Source organism: Diplotaxodon limnothrissa, linkage group LG12 (genome assembly GCF_057381915.1).
Source record: "Diplotaxodon limnothrissa isolate DT_005_m linkage group LG12, D_limnothrissa_male_GT1.1, whole genome shotgun sequence".
In the NCBI taxonomy this organism is placed as follows: domain Eukaryota; kingdom Metazoa; phylum Chordata; class Actinopteri; order Cichliformes; family Cichlidae; genus Diplotaxodon; species Diplotaxodon limnothrissa.
This window is the reverse complement of record NC_140607.1, coordinates 38,835,682-38,857,011: the sequence shown is the minus strand read 5'-3', so window position 1 is coordinate 38,857,011 and position 21,330 is coordinate 38,835,682. Positions and strand designations below refer to the sequence as shown.

General features: G+C 42.0%; 2 protein-coding genes across 3 annotated transcripts in view; one reads left to right on the top strand and one right to left on the bottom strand.

The window, feature by feature from the left end:
* On the bottom strand, positions 1–1,788 carry LOC146621890 (uncharacterized). Its single transcript, XM_085367618.1, has 7 exons — positions 1,717–1,788; positions 1,545–1,607; positions 1,357–1,451; positions 818–941; positions 540–657; positions 245–321; positions 1–108 (listed from the first exon to the last, which is right to left on the bottom strand). Exons 1-7 carry the CDS (start codon positions 1,786–1,788, stop codon positions 1–3), a joined length of 657 nt encoding a protein of 218 aa, XP_085223744.1.
* A 14,029-nt stretch (positions 1,789–15,817) lies between these two features.
* The window catches only part of LOC146621889 (protein mono-ADP-ribosyltransferase PARP14-like), a 31,603-nt gene continuing 26,090 nt past the window's right edge, over positions 15,818–21,330 (top strand). For both annotated transcript variants that reach the window (XM_085367583.1, XM_085367582.1), the window contains exons 1-6: positions 15,818–16,059; positions 16,285–16,367; positions 18,526–18,553; positions 18,896–18,958; positions 20,139–20,312; positions 20,935–21,060. In XM_085367583.1, coding sequence (XP_085223709.1) covers positions 15,876–16,059; positions 16,285–16,367; positions 18,526–18,553; positions 18,896–18,958; positions 20,139–20,312; positions 20,935–21,060 — 658 coding nt within the window. In that variant the 5' untranslated portion in view covers positions 15,818–15,875. The remainder of the gene's footprint in view (positions 16,060–16,284; positions 16,368–18,525; positions 18,554–18,895; positions 18,959–20,138; positions 20,313–20,934; positions 21,061–21,330) is intronic.

Sequence of the window (21,330 nt, the reverse complement as noted above, 5' to 3'; positions counted from 1 at the left end):
TTAGGTTACACAAAGCACACACTTCCACTCTGTCTTCTGAGCACTGCTGAGCTGTTCATTTGTCATGTCCAGGCATTCAGAATGGAACCAGCGGTTATCACATTGGATCTGTAAACAAAAACAAATGAACTTTCATAAACACATTAAGTAAATAATTCTATGTTTTAATCAATTACAATCTTTAAGACACAGAGTCAAATACTTTGTTGTAGATAACATAAAACAATTTTTAAAAATACTATACCCAGTCAGTGATGGAGGGTCCTGGATTAGGTGGTTTCACCGTTGCACACATGGCACAGTTGTTGTAACTGTCAAATACTAAAATATATATATATATATATATATATATATATATATATATATATATATATATATATATATATATATATATATATATATATATATATATCTATATATATATATATCTATATATATATATATATATATATATATATATATATATATATATATATATATATTAGTATTTGACAGTTTGACACAAATAAATATGTCCATTTGAAGAAGATATTACACACCAGAGGCCTCAAGTATTGTCTGTGCAAATGTCCTTCGTGCCTGGGCCATCTCTTTTTTTGTCGTCAAAAATGTCATTTCTGGTTTATTTGGGAATGCTTCCATTACTACTTTGACCATCTGAAATAAAAAACCCCAAAAACAATTAATTGAAAACATCTGCAAATGTTACACTTCCTGTTTACACAATTTAACCTTTTAAGATTATTTTAACTTCCCCCACCCCATCTTCTTATCTAATTTCACAGAACAATATTATTGCATCAATGTGGTGCCATACCATGATGACCATTACTCCGCAGCTAGAACCATCCCGTTGAAATGGATGTGTCAGTACTCCTCCTCGAAGTCTCACATTCACCCAGTCTGTTTTGTTGTAGCATGTCCTCATTTTGAAGTATTCACTTTGTGAACATAACATATATCACATTTATATACAAATGAAAGATAAAAGTCACACAGAAAAAGGCACATATAGTACATATCACTGTTTTTAATGGTGTGTCAGAAAGCCCTGTGCTCTACATTATGTTAGATGAAGTATCAAAATTATTAACATGTTCTTTTAAATCTACAAATGTTAACTGTCTCAAATGTATCACTGCTTAAACACTGTCAGTGGTTGTTTTATTATTTAAAATTACATATGTGAGTAATTTTGAATTATTTTTTTAAATTCTTTAAAGAACTGATAACCACAGATTTTATTAAACTTTAATCTACAACCATACGTTCACCTTTAGAAAAAGACCTCCTAAGTCCTCCTGTCACTTTTCTAATATTTCATGTTATTATATACATGTAATAACGCATAATTACCGGAATCTTTTGGCTGCACGGTCAGACTCTTCCTGCTCCAAAGAGTTTCTTGAAGGATCGACCAAATACAGACAGCTGTCATCTGCATTTATGTACTGCGATAGATATATAAATTTAAAAAGTACATAAATTATGAATAATGTGTTATTGAAACAAACTGTTTTCACAGAAATGCTGCTCATACTAACCAGAAACTTCCAGTGTATATTTCCAACAAAGGATAAAACGGCTCTGTAGTTGTCAAAATTCACCTGACATATTAGGAATTAATTACAAATTTGCAACAATACTTTTTCCATTTCGAGACATTAATTAACTTTTAAAAAATTAATTCTAGAATATATAAAAAATTTTTTTTACCTTGGACAAGCTTTGTCTCCTGATTAGTTCTCTCTCTCCATAGAGGATCACACCGCTCGTGTAGTGGTTCATAATGTAGATATTATTCCCCTGATTTAGCCGCATGGCCCAGTGGTGCAGGAGACTTTCAATGACCTGAGGAGTTTAATAAATAACCTTTTATTACTTTGTAAACATGATAAAGTTTTGGAATACAATCTTTAATAAAGATTTTTTTTACTTACGTATACTCAGTATTCAGTCATGAGGATATGCCTGGAATGTCGATCTAAAGCAGTACTTACTGAATGTGTAGGGAAAAACTAATGTCCTGCCCCAGCTTTAACGTTAACCTTATGCAGTACATTTTTTTTTTAAATAACTAGTTTACATACCTCTCCAACAAGCCAGCTGTGTGGTCTAAGGGTCAGGAACTCACTGTGACGTATGACAAAGTTGTTACCTCTAATCTGAGATGGGACCACAGAAACAACAACTTCCGTTTCCTGTTGTTTCCACAAATATGCGACCTGTGTTTCAACAAGACAATAGTAACTAAATTCAAATAATTCTTCTTATGAGAACATTCATTGTAATCAATTACAACGGTTTTAAATCTAACTCAAAAAAGTATTTAGTCAGCCACCGATTGTGCAAGTTCCCCCACCTAAAATGATGACAGAGGTCAGTAATTTGCACCAGAGGTACACTTCAACTGTGAGAGACAGAATGTGAAAAAAAAATCCATGAATCCACATGGTAGGATTTGTAAAGAATTTATTCGTAAATCAGGGTGGAAAATAAGCCCCACTGTATGTGACAAGCAGGTACACAGGCCTTTTGTTTTGCATATTATTTTATTTCCACTTTAGGGAAGCTGTTGGCGTCTTTTTGTTTTAGTAATGTCTTTGATCTGGCTCAGCCGCCCGGTTCTCGTCCCCAACATTTTTCTTTTGTTAAGCTTACTGTTATCAGGGCATGGTAAATGAACAGTAAACCTTGCCTGATTACTAATCTTCCCGTTTCCCTCTCATTGATTTATTTGGGTTGTCATGGAAGAAGTATTAAACAATGCCTTTTATTAGAACATAAGCATTGATATGCAGTAATTGTATTTGAATTAGTTAAATATGAGTGGGCAACTCTGACCATGACAAGACTGCATTTACTTTAAGGAATTAATAGAAAAAAATGTAGACATATTGTTGTCATTATTTTTACTCTTCAATTTGATGTGTTTTTTCTTTAAGATAGTATCAGAAGTTGCTCCTCCACCATGAAAAAAACCCAGCTGCATGTATTCTTTTACTACAGCCATGATTCTCCTCTGTGGTCTTCCTCACTCATCCTGTTTGGAGCTTAATGTTCAACATCCTTTATCTATTAAAATTACAGAAGTAGAAGAAAGTAATCATCAGAGCAGGAATCATGATAAATGATAAATAGATTACCAGTACATGAAAACATAACATTTGCATAATTTCTCTGATAACCCTGCATTGGATGGGTTTATTAACGGTGGGCTGAAATTGTACTACAGTCTGCTGATGAGGAACTTTTTTGAATGTTGAATTAAATGTCCTCCACAATCTGTATATGAATTGTCATTAAAACCATAGAGATTCTTACTTATAAAGGAAAGAAAAGTGTGACAATGCCCATCAACATATAGTGTATATTTTTTGAAACATTACAAAAATACATGTAATTCTGGGTTCACCTGAATTACAGATTAGACTGGTGGACAAACAGAGATGCTGTGTACAACTGGTGACAGCATCAGTGACAGGGATGCCAAAAGGAAGAACAAATTAATCAACAAGGCTGGAAGCAGAATTAGGAGGCGTCATAGTCAGCGAGGGTCAGAGATCAATGAACAAATTTCCCACTTTCTTGGATAATGCATCACCCTCAAAAGGATTCAAAATTTGGGCCATGAAGAACAGTTCAGGAAACCTCTTTTATTGTTTCATCTGTGAAACTGTATAAATGAAATGTAAATTATGTTAAAGGCAAACACATTTGTAAGCAATAAGAAACAAACATGCTTTGCATTATGTCTTTAAACATCTGTATGGACTTGATACAATATTTATTAACTGAATTTAAAAACATGTCTTACATAGTGGGAGTATTTCTTTTACTGATGATATTTCAATGATATGTATTTTCTATGACTAAATAATGCTCTAACACATGGCAATAACAGCAGATGTGGCAACTTTGTAATTTGTTGTATAAATTTGATATTATTTTAGGCAGTATATTTTCTTAGCCTTTATCATACTCTGTCAACACAGCAATCTCAGAAACCGTACAGTAATTGTTGCTGTGGATGACAGGGTGCAGAGTGGGGGTCACCCAGAGTCATAATCCAGTGAAATATCTGTGTCACCTCTTACAGTTTTCCTGTAATCTGAGGTTAAAATTGAGAATATATAGAGTATAGTACAGTAAATTGTGTTAAGTTTACTATCAATTTTCTGGAAATCCGTACAGTGATTTTGGCTGTGGATCACAGGGTGAAGAGTGGCAACGGCCTAGAGTCCGAATCCAGTGAGATATCTGCGTCACCTCTTACAGTTTTCCTGTAATCGGAGCTCAAAGATGTCAATATGTAGAGTACAGTAAAGGAAAATAGGAAGATTTTACTATCAATTTTCTCAAAAACCGTACAGTAATTTTTGCTGTGGATGACAGGGTGCAGAGTGGGGGTCACCCAGAGGCATAATCCAGTGAAATATCTGCGTCACCTCTTACAGTTTTCCTGTAATCTGAGGTCAAAGACGAGGAGATTAAAAGTACAGTAGAGTAAATTGGGTAAATTTTATTGTTAATTTTCTCTGAATCATACAGTAATTTGGGCTGTGGATCACAGGGGGGAAAGTGGAGATACACTAAAACTGGGAGTGGATTGTGAAGTAAAATAGTGTCAGGACAGAAAACACTGCGTTTCTAAGCCAGTCTTCAAATCAAATCAAATCAAAATTTATTTATAGAGCACATATTAAAAACAACAGTGTTGACCATAGTGCTTCACAGTCAATAAATGGTAAATGGCCTGTATTTATATAGCGCTTTACTAGTCCCTAAGGACCCCAAAGCGCTTTACATATCCAGTAATCCACCCATTCACACACCCATTCACACACTGGTGATGGCAGCTACATTGTAGCCACAGCCACCCTGGGGCGCACTGACAGAGGCGAGGCTGCCGGACACTGGCGCCACCGGGCCCTCTGACCACCACCAGTAGGCAACGGGTGAAGTGTCTTGCCCAAGGACACAACGACCGAGACTGTCCAAGCCGGGGTTCGAACCGGCAACCTTCCGATTACAAGGCGAACTCCCAACTCTTGAGCCACGATCACCCGTCATAAATAAAATAAAAACATGAGACAGTTAAAACAAACAATAGAAGAGGACAACAAACAATAGGTAACAACGCAACAAGCTAAAACAGCCAACTAGACAGAATCAAAAGCCAAAGTAAAAAAATAAGTTTTAAGACGTGATTTAAAAGACTGGATAGACTCGGCAGTGCGAATATGAACGGGGAGGTTATTCCAGAGTCTGGGTGCCACGGATGCAAAGGCCCGGTCGCCTCTCGACTTCATTCGAGTCCTAGGTTGTGCTAGGAGCCTATGGTTGGATGATCTAAGTGCCCTGTTGGGATTGTATGAATGGATTAAATCAGAAAGATAACTGGGCGCTAAATTATTCAAAATATTAAAAGTGAACAAAAGAATTTTAAAATCTATACGATATTTAACAGGGAGCCAATGTAATTTGGCTAAAATTGGAGTTATGTGTTCATGAAGTCTTCACCTATACCGTAATATACGTAAGAGTAGTGCAACCAGTTTTTCACCGCGGTAAAGTGAGCCGTCATTTGTGAGCCGCGGTCAAGCCAGCCGCCTCCTATCCGCCGCATAAATTTCCTTGCGCTTTTACACCAGTCTTTACGGTAGCGCCTTTTCGCTTTATATCCTGATTGAAAGCCTAGACTCGCGCACACACGCACGCGCGTGAACAGTCACACGCACGCGCGCACACAAATTACAATGGAACAGCCCAATACAGCCATCGTGACAGTCTGGTTGCATATTCAAAAATTCATTAAAAATCATTCTTAAAAGTTGATGCCAAGCTTTCAACACAATCCTCTTCTCGGACACCTACTTTACCTCTGGGCCAGTTTTTACCCAGATTTACTGTAATATTACTCAGAAATCACAGTAAACTCATATTCAGTGCAATACAGTCAATGCACTACAATTATGTTTATTTCAAAAATTCATTAAAAGTCATCCTGAATAGTTGAGGTCCAACTTTCAACACATCCCTCCTCTGGGACACCTACTGTACCTGTGTGCCAATTTTCATCCAGATTTACTGTAGAATTCCTCAGAAATTAAAGGAAACTTATATTCAATTCAATACAGTCAATACAATAGAATTATGTCAATTTTCAAAAATTCATTAAAAGTCATCCTGAGTAGTTGATGTACAACTTTCAACACATCCCCCCTCTGGGACACCTACTGTACCTGTGTGCCAGGTTTCAGCCCGATTTACTGTAGAATTCCTCAGAAATTAATGGGTACTTGTATCCAATGCAGTCGGCCAATACAGTAGAATTATGTCAATTTTCAAAAATTCATTAAAAATCATCCTGAGTAGTTGATGTACAACTTTCAACACATCCCCCCTCTGGGACACCTACTGTACCTGTGTGCCAAGTTTCATCCAGATTTACTGTAGAACTCCTCAGAAATGAATGGAAACATTTATTCAATTCAATACAGTCAATACACTACAATTATGGAAATTTCAAAAATTCATTAAAAATCATCCATAATAGTTGAGGTCCAACTTTCAACACTTTCTTACTCTGGGCGTCCTACCGTACCTCTGGGCCAAGTTACATCTCAATTCACTGTAATCTTTATCAAAAATTGAAAGAACAATTATATGTCAATGCTGGATGTGTGTCCTTTCAAAGTGACACTAAATAACAGAACTCAGGCACATCAGGGAATAATCCAAAAGGCGGATTTATTAAACGAAAACAACATACAAAATATCTCTAACCCATACTACATAACCTAAAACGAAACAAAGGGACACTTAGAAGCACAAGGAAACAATACTGAAAGGGCAAGAGACACAGTCCAAACACAATCCACAACTAAAATGCCAAAAGAACAAGTCATCCCACATAGCAGACGGGTCTTGCCTGGATCTGGTGTCAAGCCGGCACTGCTGGCTGACTTCTGGCATGGTAAGATGGCACTGTTTATGTGATGGCATGCCACATTTGGCCTGATTGGGTGAATGTGACATGTTGTATAGAGCACTTTGAGTAATATGGGTGAGTAAAAAAGTGCTGTATAAGAATCAGTCCATTCACTGTCTGAACAGAGTTTCGTCATGTTACTTTTGCACTATTATGTTCCAGCACATGTTGTTATTACATGGCTTACATGGCTAAGGTACACATTAGGCTGACATCTGGGGCCAGAGCTGAAACTGTTCTGGGCCAGCACAGGGCCAGCAGTGTGTCTGCAACTGGCCTTGTGCTGGCTCATGTGTGGGCCACCTCTGGTAAACCAGATCTGGGCCACCATAGGGCCGTCATTCTTTGCGGTACGCAGGCCATGTGTAAGCACATTGTGTGGGACAGATCCAGGCCATACCAATTTTGCTATGTGGGAGGAATTATGTAAAAATAGAAACATCATAAAAATGAAAATGAACATAAAGTAAAATGTACTGAAAAGAACATCAGTATGGCCATCATTATTTGCTTGGAAAGTCTAAAGTTCCATGGCTTTGAACAGCCAGAGAACGCAATGCCCAGCTTAGAATGACTAAAAGTAACTTCTTTTAACATTCTGTCATTCTGCTTCTATATCAAAAATCCACTAAAAATAGTCATTTGAAAAAAAATATTCGCCACTTTTCATCAGTTTGGGTTCCTCTGTTTATAGCAATTTTTAGAAAAGAACCCAATACCTTTGTCACTATACAGTTGTACAGTGAGATACAGAGCATCTCCTACTCATTGCAAACATGCTGGGAGGGTGGCTCTATCCACCTTAGTGCAGCTGCTGTACCATACTGTGATGCAGTAAGTTAGTAGGCTCTCAATGGGCGAGTGGTGGAAGGGTGAGCTGTAGTCCACAAAGAGCATTCTGGCGTAGCTCTGCCGCTGTTCTAGGTGACTCAGCACCGAGTGGAGGGTGATGGCATCTTCTGTGAATCTGTTTGCACGGTATGCAAACTGGTGGGGGTCGAATTCTGGGGGGAGGTAATCCTTGGTGTGCTGAAGGACTAGTTTCATGATTACCGGTGTGAGGGCCACAGGGCAATAATAGTTCAGGCTGGTGATGGGAGACTTCTTTGGTACTGGGATGATTGTGGCTGATTTTAGACAGGATGGGATGGCTGCTTCATCCAGTGAGAGGTTGAAGATTCTGGTGGAGATGAGGGTGAGCTGGTGGGCACATGGTCTTAGCACTTTACCACGTATTCCGTCTGGACGCCTTCCTGGGGTTCACTGCTAGGAACACTCATCTGACATCGTGCTCCGTTACAGTGAATGGAGCGGTGCAGGAACCAGGTGAGGATGAGGATGGGAGCAGGGCTGAGGCAGATGAATGCTGCTGTTGTGGTGTTTCAAAGCGGGCAAAGAAGCTGTTTATGTCCTCTGCTAGCTGCACACTCAGGTTTTCTGTTTTCACAGTTCTGCCTCTGTGGTTTATGATGTCTATTATTCCATGCCATGTGTTGTTGCTGGACAGGTGGGACCCCTTTTCAGGTCAGCTCGAGCAGACCTGTACAGAGCTCTGTCAACAGACCTACAGGGAGTGCAGAATTATTAGGCAAGTTGTATTTTTGAGGAATAATTTTATTATTGAACAACAACCATGTTCTCAATGAACCCAAAAGACTCATTAATATCAAAGCTGAATGTTTTTGGAAGTAGTTTTTTTTTTTTTTTAGTTATTTTAGGGGGATATCTGTGTGTGCAGGTGACTATTACTGTGCATAATTATTAGGCAACTTCACAAAAAACAAATATATACCCATTTCAATTATTTATTTTTACCAGTGAAACCAATATAACATCTCCACATTCACAAATATACATCTCAGAATCAGAATCAGAATCAGAATCGTGTTTATTGGCCAAGTACAGTGGGGCAAAAAAGTATTTAGTCAGCCACCGATTGTGCAAGTTCCCCCACCTAAAATGATGACAGAGGTCAGTAATTTGCACCAGAGGTACACTTCAACTGTGAGAATGTGAAAAAAAAATCCATGAATCCACATGGTAGGATTTGTAAAGAATTTTTTCGTAAATCAGGGTGGAAAATAAGTATTTGGTCAATAACAAAAATACAACTCAATACTTTGTAACATAACCTTTGTTGGCAATAACAGAGGTCAAACGTTTACTATAGGTCTTTACCAGGTTTGCACACACAGTAGCTGGTATTTTGGCCCATTCCTCCATGCAGATCTTCTCGAGAGCAGTGATGTTTTGGGGCTGTCGCCGAGCAACACGGACTTTCAACTCCCGCCACAGATTTTCTATGGGGTTGAGGTCTGGAGACTGGCTAGGCCACTCCAGGACTTTCAAATGCTTCTTACGGAGCCACGCCTTTGTTGCCTGGGCGGTGTGTTTTGGATCATTGTCATGTTGGAAGACCCAGCCTCGTTTCATCTTCAAAGTTCTCACTGATGGAAGGAGGTTTTGGCTCAAAATCTCACGATACATGGCCCCATTCATTCTGTCCTTAACACGGATCAGTCGTCCTGTCCCCTTGGCAGAAAAACAGCCCCATAGCATGATGTTTCCACCCCCATGCTTCACAGTAGGTATGGTGTTCTTGGGATGCAACTCAGTATTCTTCTTCCTCCAAACACGACGAGTTGAGTTTATACCAAAAAGTTCTACTTTGGTTTCATCTGACCACATGACATTCTCCCAATCCTCTGCTGTATCATCCATGTGCTCTCTGGCAAACTTCAGACGGGCCTGGACATGCACTGGCTTCAGCAGCGGAACACGTCTGGCACTGCGGGATTTGATTCCCTGCCGTTGTAGTGTGTTACTGATGGTGACCTTTGTTACTTTGGTCCCAGCTCTCTGCAGGTCATTCACCAGGTCCCCCCGTGTGGTTCTGGGATCTTTGCTCACCGTTCTCATGATCATTTTGACCCCACGGGATGAGATCTTGCGTGGAGCCCCAGATCGAGGGAGATTATCAGTGGTCTTGTATGTCTTCCATTTTCTGATGATTGCTCCCACAGTTGATTTTTTCACACCAAGCTGCTTGCCTATTGTAGATTCACTCTTCCCAGTCTGGTGCAGGTCTACAATACTTTTCCTGGTGTCCTTCCAAAGCTCTTTGGTCTTGGCCATGGCGGAGTTTGGAGTCTGACTGTTTGAGGCTGTGGACAGGTGTCTTTTATACAGATGATGAGTTCAAACAGGTGCCATTCATACAGGTAATGAGTGGGGGACAGAAAAGCTTCTTACAGAAGACGTTACAGGTCTGTGAGAGCCAGAGATTTTCCTTGTTTGAGGTGACCAAATACTTATTTTCCACCCTGATTTACGAATAAATTCTTTACAAATCCTACCATGTGGATTCATGGATTTTTTTTTCACATTCTGTCTCTCACAGTTGAAGTGTACCTCTGGTGCAAATTACTGACCATCATCATTTTAAGTGGGGGAACTTGCACAATCGGTGGCTGACTAAATACTTTTTTGCCCCACTGTATATGTGCAGACACATACAGGGAATTTGGTTCCGGTAGATGGTGGCTCTCAAGCACAGCAATGTAAATCTCACACACACACACACACACACACACACACACACACACACACACACACACACACACACACACACACACACACACACGTGTCTATATATACACATTACACATACATACACAAAGCTGTGTAAACCAACTATAAATAACGAATCTAAACTTATATACATAAAATACAGAAATGAATGAGGTGGAATGAATACTACAGAATGTACATAAGGTGCAGCTGCAGTCTGGCAGTGGGAGCAGTGTGACAGGTCAACTGTTAAGAAGGGAGATGGCGAGGGGAAAGAAACTGTTCCTGTGTCGGGTGGTCCTGGTCTGCAGGCTTCTGTACCGTCTGCCAGAGGGCAGCAGATCAAAAAGTCTGTGTGCAGGGTGTGAGGGGTCTGCGATGATTTTCCCTGCCCGTTTCCTGGTTCTTGAGAGGTACAGATCCTGGATGGAGGGCGGGGGGGCGCTGATGATCCTTTCTGCTGCCCGTACAGTCCGCTGCAGTCTGCTCCTGTCCTGTTTAGTGGCTGCTCCATACCAGACTGTGATGGAGGAGCACAGGACAGACTCAATGACCGCAGTGTAGAACTGGATCAGCAGCTCCTGTGGGAGACTGTACTTCCCCAGTTGTCTCAGGAAGTACATCCTCTGCTGGGTCTTTTTGAGGATGGAGTTGATGTTGGTCTCCCACTTCAGGTCCTGGGAGATGGTGGTACCCAGGAACTTGAAGATCTTCACAGTCGACACAGGGCTGTCTGATATGGTGAGGGGGAGCAGAGTTGAGGGATGTCTCCTGAAGTCCACTGTCATCTCTACAGTCTTAAGCATGTTCAGCTCCAGATTGTGCTGACTGCACCAGAGTACCAGCCGCTCAACTTCCTGCCGGTATGCAGACTCATCACCATCTTGAATGAGGCCAATGACAGTGGTGTCATCTGCAAACTTTAGGAGTTTGACAGCAGAGTTATTGGAGGTGCAGTCGTTAGTGTAGAGGGAGAACAGTAGTGGTGAGAGGACACATCCTTGAGGGCACCAATACTGAGGGACTGGGTTTCAGAGGTGATCTCCCCCAGCCTCACTTGTTGCTTTCTGTCTGTCAGGAAGCTGGTGATCCACTGACAGGTAGCTGGTGACACGCTGAGCTGGGAGAGTTTGGAGGAAAGAAGTTCAGGCACAATGGTGTTAAAAGCCGAACTAAAGTCCACAAACAGGACCCTGGCATAAGTTCCCGGGCAGTCAAGGTGTTGCAGGATGTAATGCAGCCCCATGTTCACTGCATCATCCACCGACCTGTTTGCCCGGTAGGCAAACTGCAGAGGGTCCAGCTGGTGGCCTGTAATGTCTTTCAGATGGGCTAACACCAGTTGTTCGAAGGATTTCATGACCACAGACGTCAAGGCGACAGGTCTGTAGTCATTCAGTCCTGTGATGGTGGGTTTCTTGGGAACAGGGATGATGGTGGAGCGTTTGAAGCAGGAGGGAACTTCACACAGCTCCAGGGATCTGTTGAAGATGCGAGTAAAGATGGGAGCCAGCTGTTCAGCACAGGTTTTGAGGCAGGAGGGTGAGACGCCATCTGGTCCGGGGGCTTTCCTGGGCTTCTGTTTCTGGAATAGTCGGCTCACATCCTGAGTGTGTATTCTTAGTTTCAGGGAGGAGGAAAGGGGGGTGAGAGGTGTGGTGGAGTTCGTTGAGTCTGGGTTGGAGAGGGTGGTGGTGGTCGTTGAGTCTGGATTGGGGAGGGTGGGGGTGGTCGTTGAGTCTTGATTGGGGAGGGGCAGAGTGAAGGGGGGAGAGGTGGAAGGTGTGTTGGGGGTCAATGTCTGAAGCAATGTCCCTGGGGAGGGGAGGGTGGGGCATGGGAGTCTGTCCGTCTCAAACCTGCAATAGAAAGTGTTTAACTCGTTGGCCAGGTCTTTGTTTGCTTCAATAGTGGGTGGGGGGCGTCTGTAGCTGGTGATTTCCTGCAGGCCCCTCCACACTGACGCAGGGTCGTTGGCTGAGAGCCGTTCTTCCAGCTTCTGGGAGTAGATCCTTTTAGCTGCTTTGATCTCCTTGGTCAGTGTGTTCCTGGCTTACTTGTACAGGGCCCTGTCACCACTTCTGTAAGCGTCCTCCTTTGCCTTGCGAAGATGTTGGAGTTTAGGAGTGAACCATGGTTTATTGTTGTTGTATGTGCAAAAGGTCTTTGTTGGCACACACACGTCTTCACAGAAACTGATGTATGATGTCACAGTGTCCGTGAGCTCATCTAGGTTCTCAGATGCAGCTTCAAAAACAGTCCAATCAGTGGAGTCAAAACAGTCCTGCAGTTCCTGCTTTGCTGCGTTAGTCCACTTCTTCACAGTTTTGACTACAGGCTTGGCACGTTTGAGTTTTTGCCTATAAACTGGAATAAGATGGACCATGCATTGATCAGAATGTCCCAAAGCTGGGGCACAGAGTGATAGGCATCTTTTAGAGTGTAGCAGTGATCCAGTATGATGTTGTCCCTGGTGGGGCAGTCTATATGCTGTCTGTATTTAGGGAGTTCGTAGTTTAGGTTTGCTCTGTTAAAATCCCCAAGAATAATTGTAAAGGAATCCGGGAATTTCCTCTCCAGGGTAGTAATCTGGTCAGCCAGCTCGCACAGTGCGTTGTTCGCGTTGGCCTGTGGAGGGATGTAAACTCCGACCAGCATGAAGGAAGAAAACTCCCGCGGTGAATAAAAAGGTTTACAGTTGATGAGAAAACTTTCCAAGTGTGGGCTGCAGTGTTTCTGTAACACTGTGACATCAGTACACCAACCTTCATTAATGTAGAAGCAGACTCCACCACCCTTTGTTTTCCCTGAGAGCTCTGTTTCGCGGTCCGCCCGGTGAAGTTGGAAGCCCGGCAGATTTAAGACAGCGTCTGGGACTCGCTCACTGAGCCAAGTTTCAGTGAAGCACAGGGCAGCAGAGCGTGCAAAGTCCTTGTTAGTCCGGTTTAAGAGCAGTAATTCGTCGACTTTGTTTGGAAGAGAGCGGAGATTCGCGAGGTGAATGGAGGGGAGTGCCGTGCGGAATCCTCGCCGACATTCAAAAACAAAGCAAAAACAAATCAGCGACCAATATAGCCACCTTTCTTTGCAAGGACACTCAAAAGCCTGCCATCCATGGATTCTGTCAGTGTTTTGATCTGTTCACCATCAACATTGCGTGCAGCAGCAACCACAGCCTCCCAGACACTGTTCAGAGAGGTGTACTGTTTTCCCTCCTTGTAAATCTCACATTTGATGATGGACCACAGGTTCTCAATGGGGTTCAGATCAGGTGAACAAGGAGGCCATGTCATTAGTTTTTCTTCTTTTATACCCTTTCTTGCCAGCCACGCTGTGGAGTACTTGGACGCGTGTGATGGAGCATTGTCCTGCATGAAAATCATGTTTTTCTTGAAGGATGCAGACTTCTTCCTGTACCACTGCTTGAAGAAGGTGTCTTCCAGAAACTGGCAGTAGGACTGGGAGTTGAGCTTGACTCCATCCTCAACCCGAAAAGGCCCCACAAGCTCATCTTTGATGATACCAGCCCAAACCAGTACTCCACCTCCACCTTGCTGGCGTCTGAGTGGGACTGGAGCTCTCTGCCCTTTACCAATCCAGCCACGGGCCCATCCATCTGGCCCATCAAGACTCACTCTCATTTCATCAGTCCATAAAACCTTAGAAAAACCAGTCTTGAGATATTTCTTGGCCCAGTCTTGACGTTTCAGCTTGTGTGTCTTGTTCAGTGGTGGTCGTCTTTCAGCCTTTCTTGCACTGAAAATAAGTTCCCTGCAATTTCTGAAGAATATTACAGTAAATCTGGCTGAAACTTGGCCCAGACGTACAGCAGGTTTCCCGGAGGAGGGATGTGTTGAAAGTTGGACCTCAACTACTCAGGATGATTTTTAATGAATTTTTGAAAATTGACATAATTCTATTGTATTGACTGTATTGAATTGAATATAAGTTTCCATTAATTTCTGAGGAATTCTACAGTAAATCTGGCTGAAACCTGGCACACAGGTACAGTAGGTGTCCCAGAGGGGGGATGTGTTGAAAGTTGTACATCAACTACTCAGGATGATTTTTCATGAATTTTTGAAAATTGACATAATTCTATTGTATTGACTGTATTGAATTGAATAAAGTACCCTTTAATTTCTGAGGAATTCTACAGTAAATCTGGATGAAACTTGGCACACAGGTACAGTAGGTGTCCCAGAGGGGGGATGTGTTGAAAGTTGGACATCAACTACCCAGGATGATTTTTCATGAATTTTTGAAAATTGACATAATTCTATTGTATTGACTGTATTGAATTGAATAAAGTACCCTTTAATTTCTGAGGAATTCTACAGTAAATCTGGATGAAACCTGGCACACAGGTACAGTAGGTGTCCCAGAGGGGGGATGTGTTGAAAGTTGGACATCAACTACCCAGGATGATTTTTCATGAATTTTTGAAAATTGACATAATTCTATTGTATTGACTGTATTGAATTGAATAAAGTACCCTTTAATTTCTGAGGAATTCTACAGTAAATCTGGATGAAACCTGGCACACAGGTACAGTAGGTGTCCCAGAGGGGGGATGTGTTGAAAGTTGTACATCAACTACTCAGGATGATTTTTAATGAATTTCTGACATTTCCATAATTGTATTGACTGTATCGGGCCGTTACATTGTAATTTGTGCGCGCGCGTGCACGTGTGCGCGGGTATAGGCTTTCAATCGGCACATAAAGCGAAAAGGCGCTACCGTAAAGACTGGTGTAAAAGCGCAAGGAAATTTATGCGGCGGATAGGAGGCGGCTGGCTTGACCGCGGCTCACAAATGACGGCTCACTTTACCGCAGTACATTTTCGGTGCGGCTGGCGGAGCGGCTAGCTTGACTGTGACTTCGTAAGTGAGGGCTCACTTGACCGCAGTAGAGGAAACCGGCTATAGATATGAAAACACCCACCTGATCTACACAGTACCCGGCAAAATAAAAACGATAAATCCATCATTTATTCATTTATTTAAAATGTGTGCCTACCTGTAACAAATCAAGGCAGCAGCATTAAAAACACGAACTTCTTTAACTCAAATCAGTCGCGTGCCAGAAAATATCGCAAACCAATAAACCAGTAAAAGTGTCATTAGATACAAGTAACACGTAACCAGACCTTGTGACCTGTGAGTAACCTGTGAGGCGCGGTTTCAGTTTTCTGGACGTTTGTGACGAAACGAAAGTGAAAGTAAAGTTTAGCCTGAAGTCTCGTTCGGCGGTCAGTGTCTGTGTGTGTCAGTGTGTAACAGTGTGTAACAGTGTGTGTGTGAAGCAAGATGGAGGGATCCGAGTGTCCGCCTGTGACCGTGGAGGGGGACTGGACTCCGGCTCAGACCAAAGCCCTGAAGAACAAACTGCACATTTACTTCCAGAGCAAGAAGAAGTCGAGCGGAGGAGACTGCCGGGTGGAGGCGGAGGAAGGAGCCCCGAGGGCGGCCGTTTACTTCATCTCACCGGAGGGTGAGTGCGCTTCATCGTGGTTCAGATAGGAAAATAAATCATTTAATAATTAAAAACACCGACAGACGGAGACCTGCGAGTGTAATGATGGAACAAACAGGTCTGAGAGTCTCACTGTGACACAGAATGAAACACGTAATTCAAACAGCTGATCATAAAACTGTGTGTGTGTGTGTGTGTGTGTGTGTGTGTGTGTGTGTGTGTGTGTGTGTGCTGTGATGTCAGTGAGAGAGCGAGTCCTCGCGAGGAAGAATCATGAGATCATCCTGGACAGTAAAACCATCCAGTTGCGGCTGAGCTCAGAAGCAGTAAGTCCAGTTTTAGATGTTTCATGTGGATGTTTTTCATCACTCAGAGCTTCCTGTTTGCTGCTCGCTGTCACTGCTCTGGGTTCAGCTCTTTGGACCAAGCACCTTTAGGTTTTTATGACTAATCACTGAGCGCCTCCCTTTATACAAATATCACAGTTAGTTCTTTAAAAACAGAAAACTGAATAACTGTGACGTATGAACCAACAGTCTGACGTGTCTCCTCAGTGTTTGAATCATAAACATGCTGTTATGACCAGGGTGACTCCAGCCTGCATGGCAGGTTTTCCTTGTGGTTATAAATCAGTCCCTGGGTGTGTGAAGCAGCAGAAGCAGGTTGGACTTTGAGCTGATATTTTCATATGTTTGCCCGTGCACTGTAATCGTGCCAACAATAACCAACCTGATGTCACATGGTCTTCAGGTTTGTCAGGCAGTGAAATCACCCATGAGGACAGAAAGTGTTCATCCTCTTCCTGATGTCACACTTTTGTCACACTTAAATGTTTCAGATCAGCAAACAAATGTAACAAAGACGACACAAGTAAACACAACATGCAGTCTCTAAACGAAGGAGGTGAGAACCACTGAGGCTGAACAGGTCGTTGCAGGTCGTGATGGCGGCGGCGAGTGCAGCTCGCCGTCTGCCAGGCCTGCTTGGATCAATGTTTATTCAGTGTTTGTTGCCACGGTGTTTCTGCTCTTCTGGTGTATGATATCTATGCTCTCTTTGATATCTGATCACCCACAAAACTTAGAGCGCGATCTGGATAACCTCAAGCCTTCTACCTTTCCTGATGATTTGGGTGTATTTTATGGCGGTGCGATCGCTGGAGCTTGTGTGGAACCAGCCTGTCTGTTCGTCCAGGCCTACCTAACTCATCAGTGCTGTGTAGAGTAGTGGAGACGAGGACCCAAATACAGGATGACACAGGCAGGTAGGAATGAATTGAGAAAAAGGAAGTGATCCTTTAGGCTGATCGTTGATACTCCAAAAGGCTAAACAAGGAGCGCAGAATGATAACAGGGAAGTATCAAGTTCCAGAAGACCTAAACTGGGAGACGGAGTGGGAAGACAGATGCTCTGACAAAGGAGGACAAGGAGGGTGATTGTTTGGCTCTCAGTAATGCTGCATCACTAACAAACAAGACTTTTCTGCTGAAGGAACTCTTTGCTTTCAACGAACTGGATTTTACGTTCCTGACACAGACTTGGCGTGGTGCTGGTGACTCCGCCCTGTTCTTAGTACTTCTTCCTGCCTGTTAGTTTTCTGCTCCCCTTACCCTGCTGGCAGCGCTAAGACGCCAGTGACTGTTCAAATCCAGTTTCCAGTGTCTTACCCGTTATCCAAGTTTGCAGACATTTGTCATAAACTTCAACAGTCCTGTGCTGTGTGCTCTGATCTCCCACTCAACAACATTTAACACAGATTTCTTATAGATCAGATTTTCTGTCACTTCTCGAGCTGTGTGTGGGCATTAAAGGTACATCCTTAAATAATTCACTCATACTTGTCAGATAGTCGGTTCTGCGTCAGGTAAGCACCATCTGTGTGTTGCACACAATTTAAACTGTTTCCTTTACTCGTCTTTTGTTCTCCAAACACAGAAAGAAAAGTGCTTCAGTTCAGTGAGGCTGAACTCTGCTGGCCGTTCATGAATATCGGCTCCCTGTTAGATTCAGAATTGAAACACCTGCTCCTCACATACAAGCTCTGTAATAACCAGGCCTCCTCAGAGAGGTTCATATGATTGTTTCTGTTGTGTCTGTAGGTCTTTGCCGTACTATGAAGAGCACTCTGAGGCGACTGTTTGATGCCATATTAATGTTATAACACTGAACTGAACCGAAGTTCAGTTTGTTTGCAGCAACAGAAAAAGTGTAATAACATTGGTATAAAACTCAAATTTATTTGAAAGTTAAAGTATAAGAAAGATATTTTTGTAATATTTGCAGATATGTAATATTACATATTTGTATCATATTCATGTATTTATACATATTAACCTTGTAATGAAGTTGCTTTTGCTATAAATATTTTTCCAAAGTGCAAAACTGAAAAACCCCGTCAGTTTGAATGTTCTTTTAAACGTAACTGTCGACATATTTTCCTCTTTTTTTTCTTCTGTTGCTTTAAACCTTTTTTTTTGTTCTCAGAGCCCAACAAGCAGCGACCGTGTCTCAGGTAAATCCTCCTCCTCGGTTTCTATCATCACTGAATTCTGTTCATTTGTTTCAGCATCTTCTTCATGTGAAATAAGTGTGTGTTTGTGGCAATGAAGGAATATTTTACCAGACTTTATTCAAGCTGAAGCACATTCAGGTCAGATTGCTCTCTGGTGATTTTAATCTCAGATGAATCCAAATATGTTCCTGGTTAAATGATGATTCCTGCTCGTCTGGAGTAAAAGACTCAAATCAATTTAAACCAGTAAAATATAAGAAGTTCCACGTGGGCTTATTTTTAATAACCATATATCAGATCTTAGTGCTCTGACCTCTCTGTGTTTCACTGTGTTCATGTCAGGCTCATCGTCAGACTCAGAGACGCCTCAGGCTGAACCTGGAGCTGCTGCTGCCAGCAAAGAGGGTAAAAACAAAGTGATGAAGAATAAAGAGAACAGAGAACAAAACTACAGGAAGTTTGTATTTATACTTTATACAAAGTTGCATTAACTTGGCATTTGATACATCGACATTTAATTGTTTGACACAAACAATTTCAAAAGAATTTGTGGGAAAATGTAACCAGTTTAAAATCGCACTGTTTTGTTTTTCTTGATGAAAATTGACGCTTATATATATTTTATATAAATATATATTTATCATAGTCCAGCTATTTTTTGTTAATGAGAAATATGAAAAATATGTTAAAATGTGAAACTTAAAATGAATTCCACTGAGTTACTCTGCAGTCATGCTTCTTTCACATTTCCACAGCAGTGAACTTTGACATGAACTTACAGAGTCACACAGTGTCTGACATTAAATGGTCTCATCATTGATTTTCTTTGCACTGCTGTGAGTGGACGGACAAAATATAACTGTGGAGTGTTCCAGTGTTCGCAACACTAATTAAAGGGGTTTTGTGTGGATGAAACAGCCAGAGGAAAACATCTGTTCATGTAACGCACAGAGACAGAGAGGCGGGTAACACTGCCGTCCGTCAGGTCTTAGACCTCAGTGATCAGACGAGCTGCAGATGGACGGGACCTCCATCCTCCTGTCAGAGAGGAAAACTGAGTTCATTCGACACAATGGGAGAAGCTTTCTTTAAATAATGATGCTGTGTGTTTTCTGCATCCACAACATCCACCCTGATCCACACTGGACTGTGACAGCTCGTCATCACACACGGGAAACCTTTCAGATTTATTTGATCATATATTCACATCATGAAAGTTCACGCCTGCAGTGCATGTGTGAGAAGAGCTTCATTCTGTGAGGTGAAATTCAAGAACAACAGTTTTTCCTTCATAAACTATTATAAATAAATACTTACTAGTGTTAAGGGCACACACCAGCGTTCGTCTCAACTAAACAAATAAATCAAAACATATGTGGTTCTTCTTCTTAGTCCAGTGTTTCTGGAGCCATTTTTCTTCACTGGTTTTATTTTGGATAAAGTATTTTGATTTTGCCGCTTGACGGTGCTTCAAGTAAAGAAAGAGAAATGTCAGCAAAGTTTTAGGAACAACAGGTGAACAAAAGCCTCCTTCCCTCACTGCTCACAGACACTTTCTTTGATCAGGTTTGTGTGTTTCTCTCAGACTCAGAGTCGTCTCAGAGCTGTGCGGTGGTTTTGGAAAACGTCACAGACAACATGTCCACAGACCTGCTCTCAATGCTGGTGGAGAACATCTGCAGGTTGGATGAGAACGGCTACAGCATGGAGAGGATCCTGGAATCCAACAAAGCTGTGGTCACCTTCAGCAGCCCTGCAGGTAGGAAGCAAACAGCTACCACCTGATTAGGTGACAGCAGGAAGGAACAACTCCCTTTTAACAGGAAGAATTTACATTCAAAATAAAATAATAATTAAAAAAATATTATTTATTTAAAATAATGAAGGATTTTAAACTTGGTTCTGGATTTACACTCCACTGGTTCAAGAACTTTTTTGAGAAAAGGAAGTTGGAGATTGGCCTGTAATTAGCTAGGACAGCTGGGTCACTCGCCACTTTAAAGGCCAGGCGCCCATTAATTAAGTGCAGCCAGCAGCTTAGGTTAGCATAGCTATTGAAACCAGGATAAAGGCTCGTTCGGTTCATCCACAGCTTTTTAACCTTCGATAAGTGACTCGCTTTAAGCTCACCTCTGACAGCCTGAGTACACATTTGGGTCCTGCAACAGTCGACACACTAACAGCACAAAATATTAACACATCTGTCTGCAATAAACGAGGATTATTAAATATATAAAGTAGATCCAACAAAGATTGCCTTTATATTTGAAACAAGGACAAAGCCTGACATCATTATATAGATAACACTGTGTAATCCAGCTCTTCTCTCTCACCCTCTCACCCGTTTCAGTGTGAAAGGATTAACCTGGATTATTTTGCAGATGTGGAGAGATTCCTGTCTGTAAGTCAGACCAGCACAAAGATGAAGAAGCATGGACTGACCGCTCGGCCCCGAAAGGTAGCAACAAACATCCGAGTGGAGAGTCTTCCTCCGCCTGTGGTCAAAGGTACACACAGAAAGCAGTACATGCTGCACTTATTCTCTTTTGGCTCTTGACGAAGGCGGTCGCACTTTCTCCCTCTCCCCTCCCCTCCCTTATCTTTCCTGCTTGGCTTTCTCATGTCTCTGTCTAGTCTTGTCTACTTCTCTCCCTTTGCCCTGGAAGTCTCACAGTCTGTTCTCTAAAACCTAAAAGAGGAATTATGGATTTGACACCCTCTTCTCGATGAGAAGCCTGGGTTCAGGAGAGCCGATTGAAGACGTCTATCTTTTCGGA

Excerpts from the sequence above, each read along its gene's own strand:
- LOC146621890 (XM_085367618.1), bottom strand. The coding sequence starts at position 1,788 with ATGAACCACTACACGAGCGGTGTGATCCTCTATGGAGAGAGAGAACTA. Across the intron at positions 1,452-1,544 it reads ATATACACTGGAAGTTTCTG|TACATAAATGCAGATGACAG; the intron begins GTTAGTATGAGC and ends TATCTATCGCAG. Across the intron at positions 658-817 it reads GCGGAGTAATGGTCATCATG|ATGGTCAAAGTAGTAATGGA; the intron begins GTATGGCACCAC and ends TTTTTATTTCAG.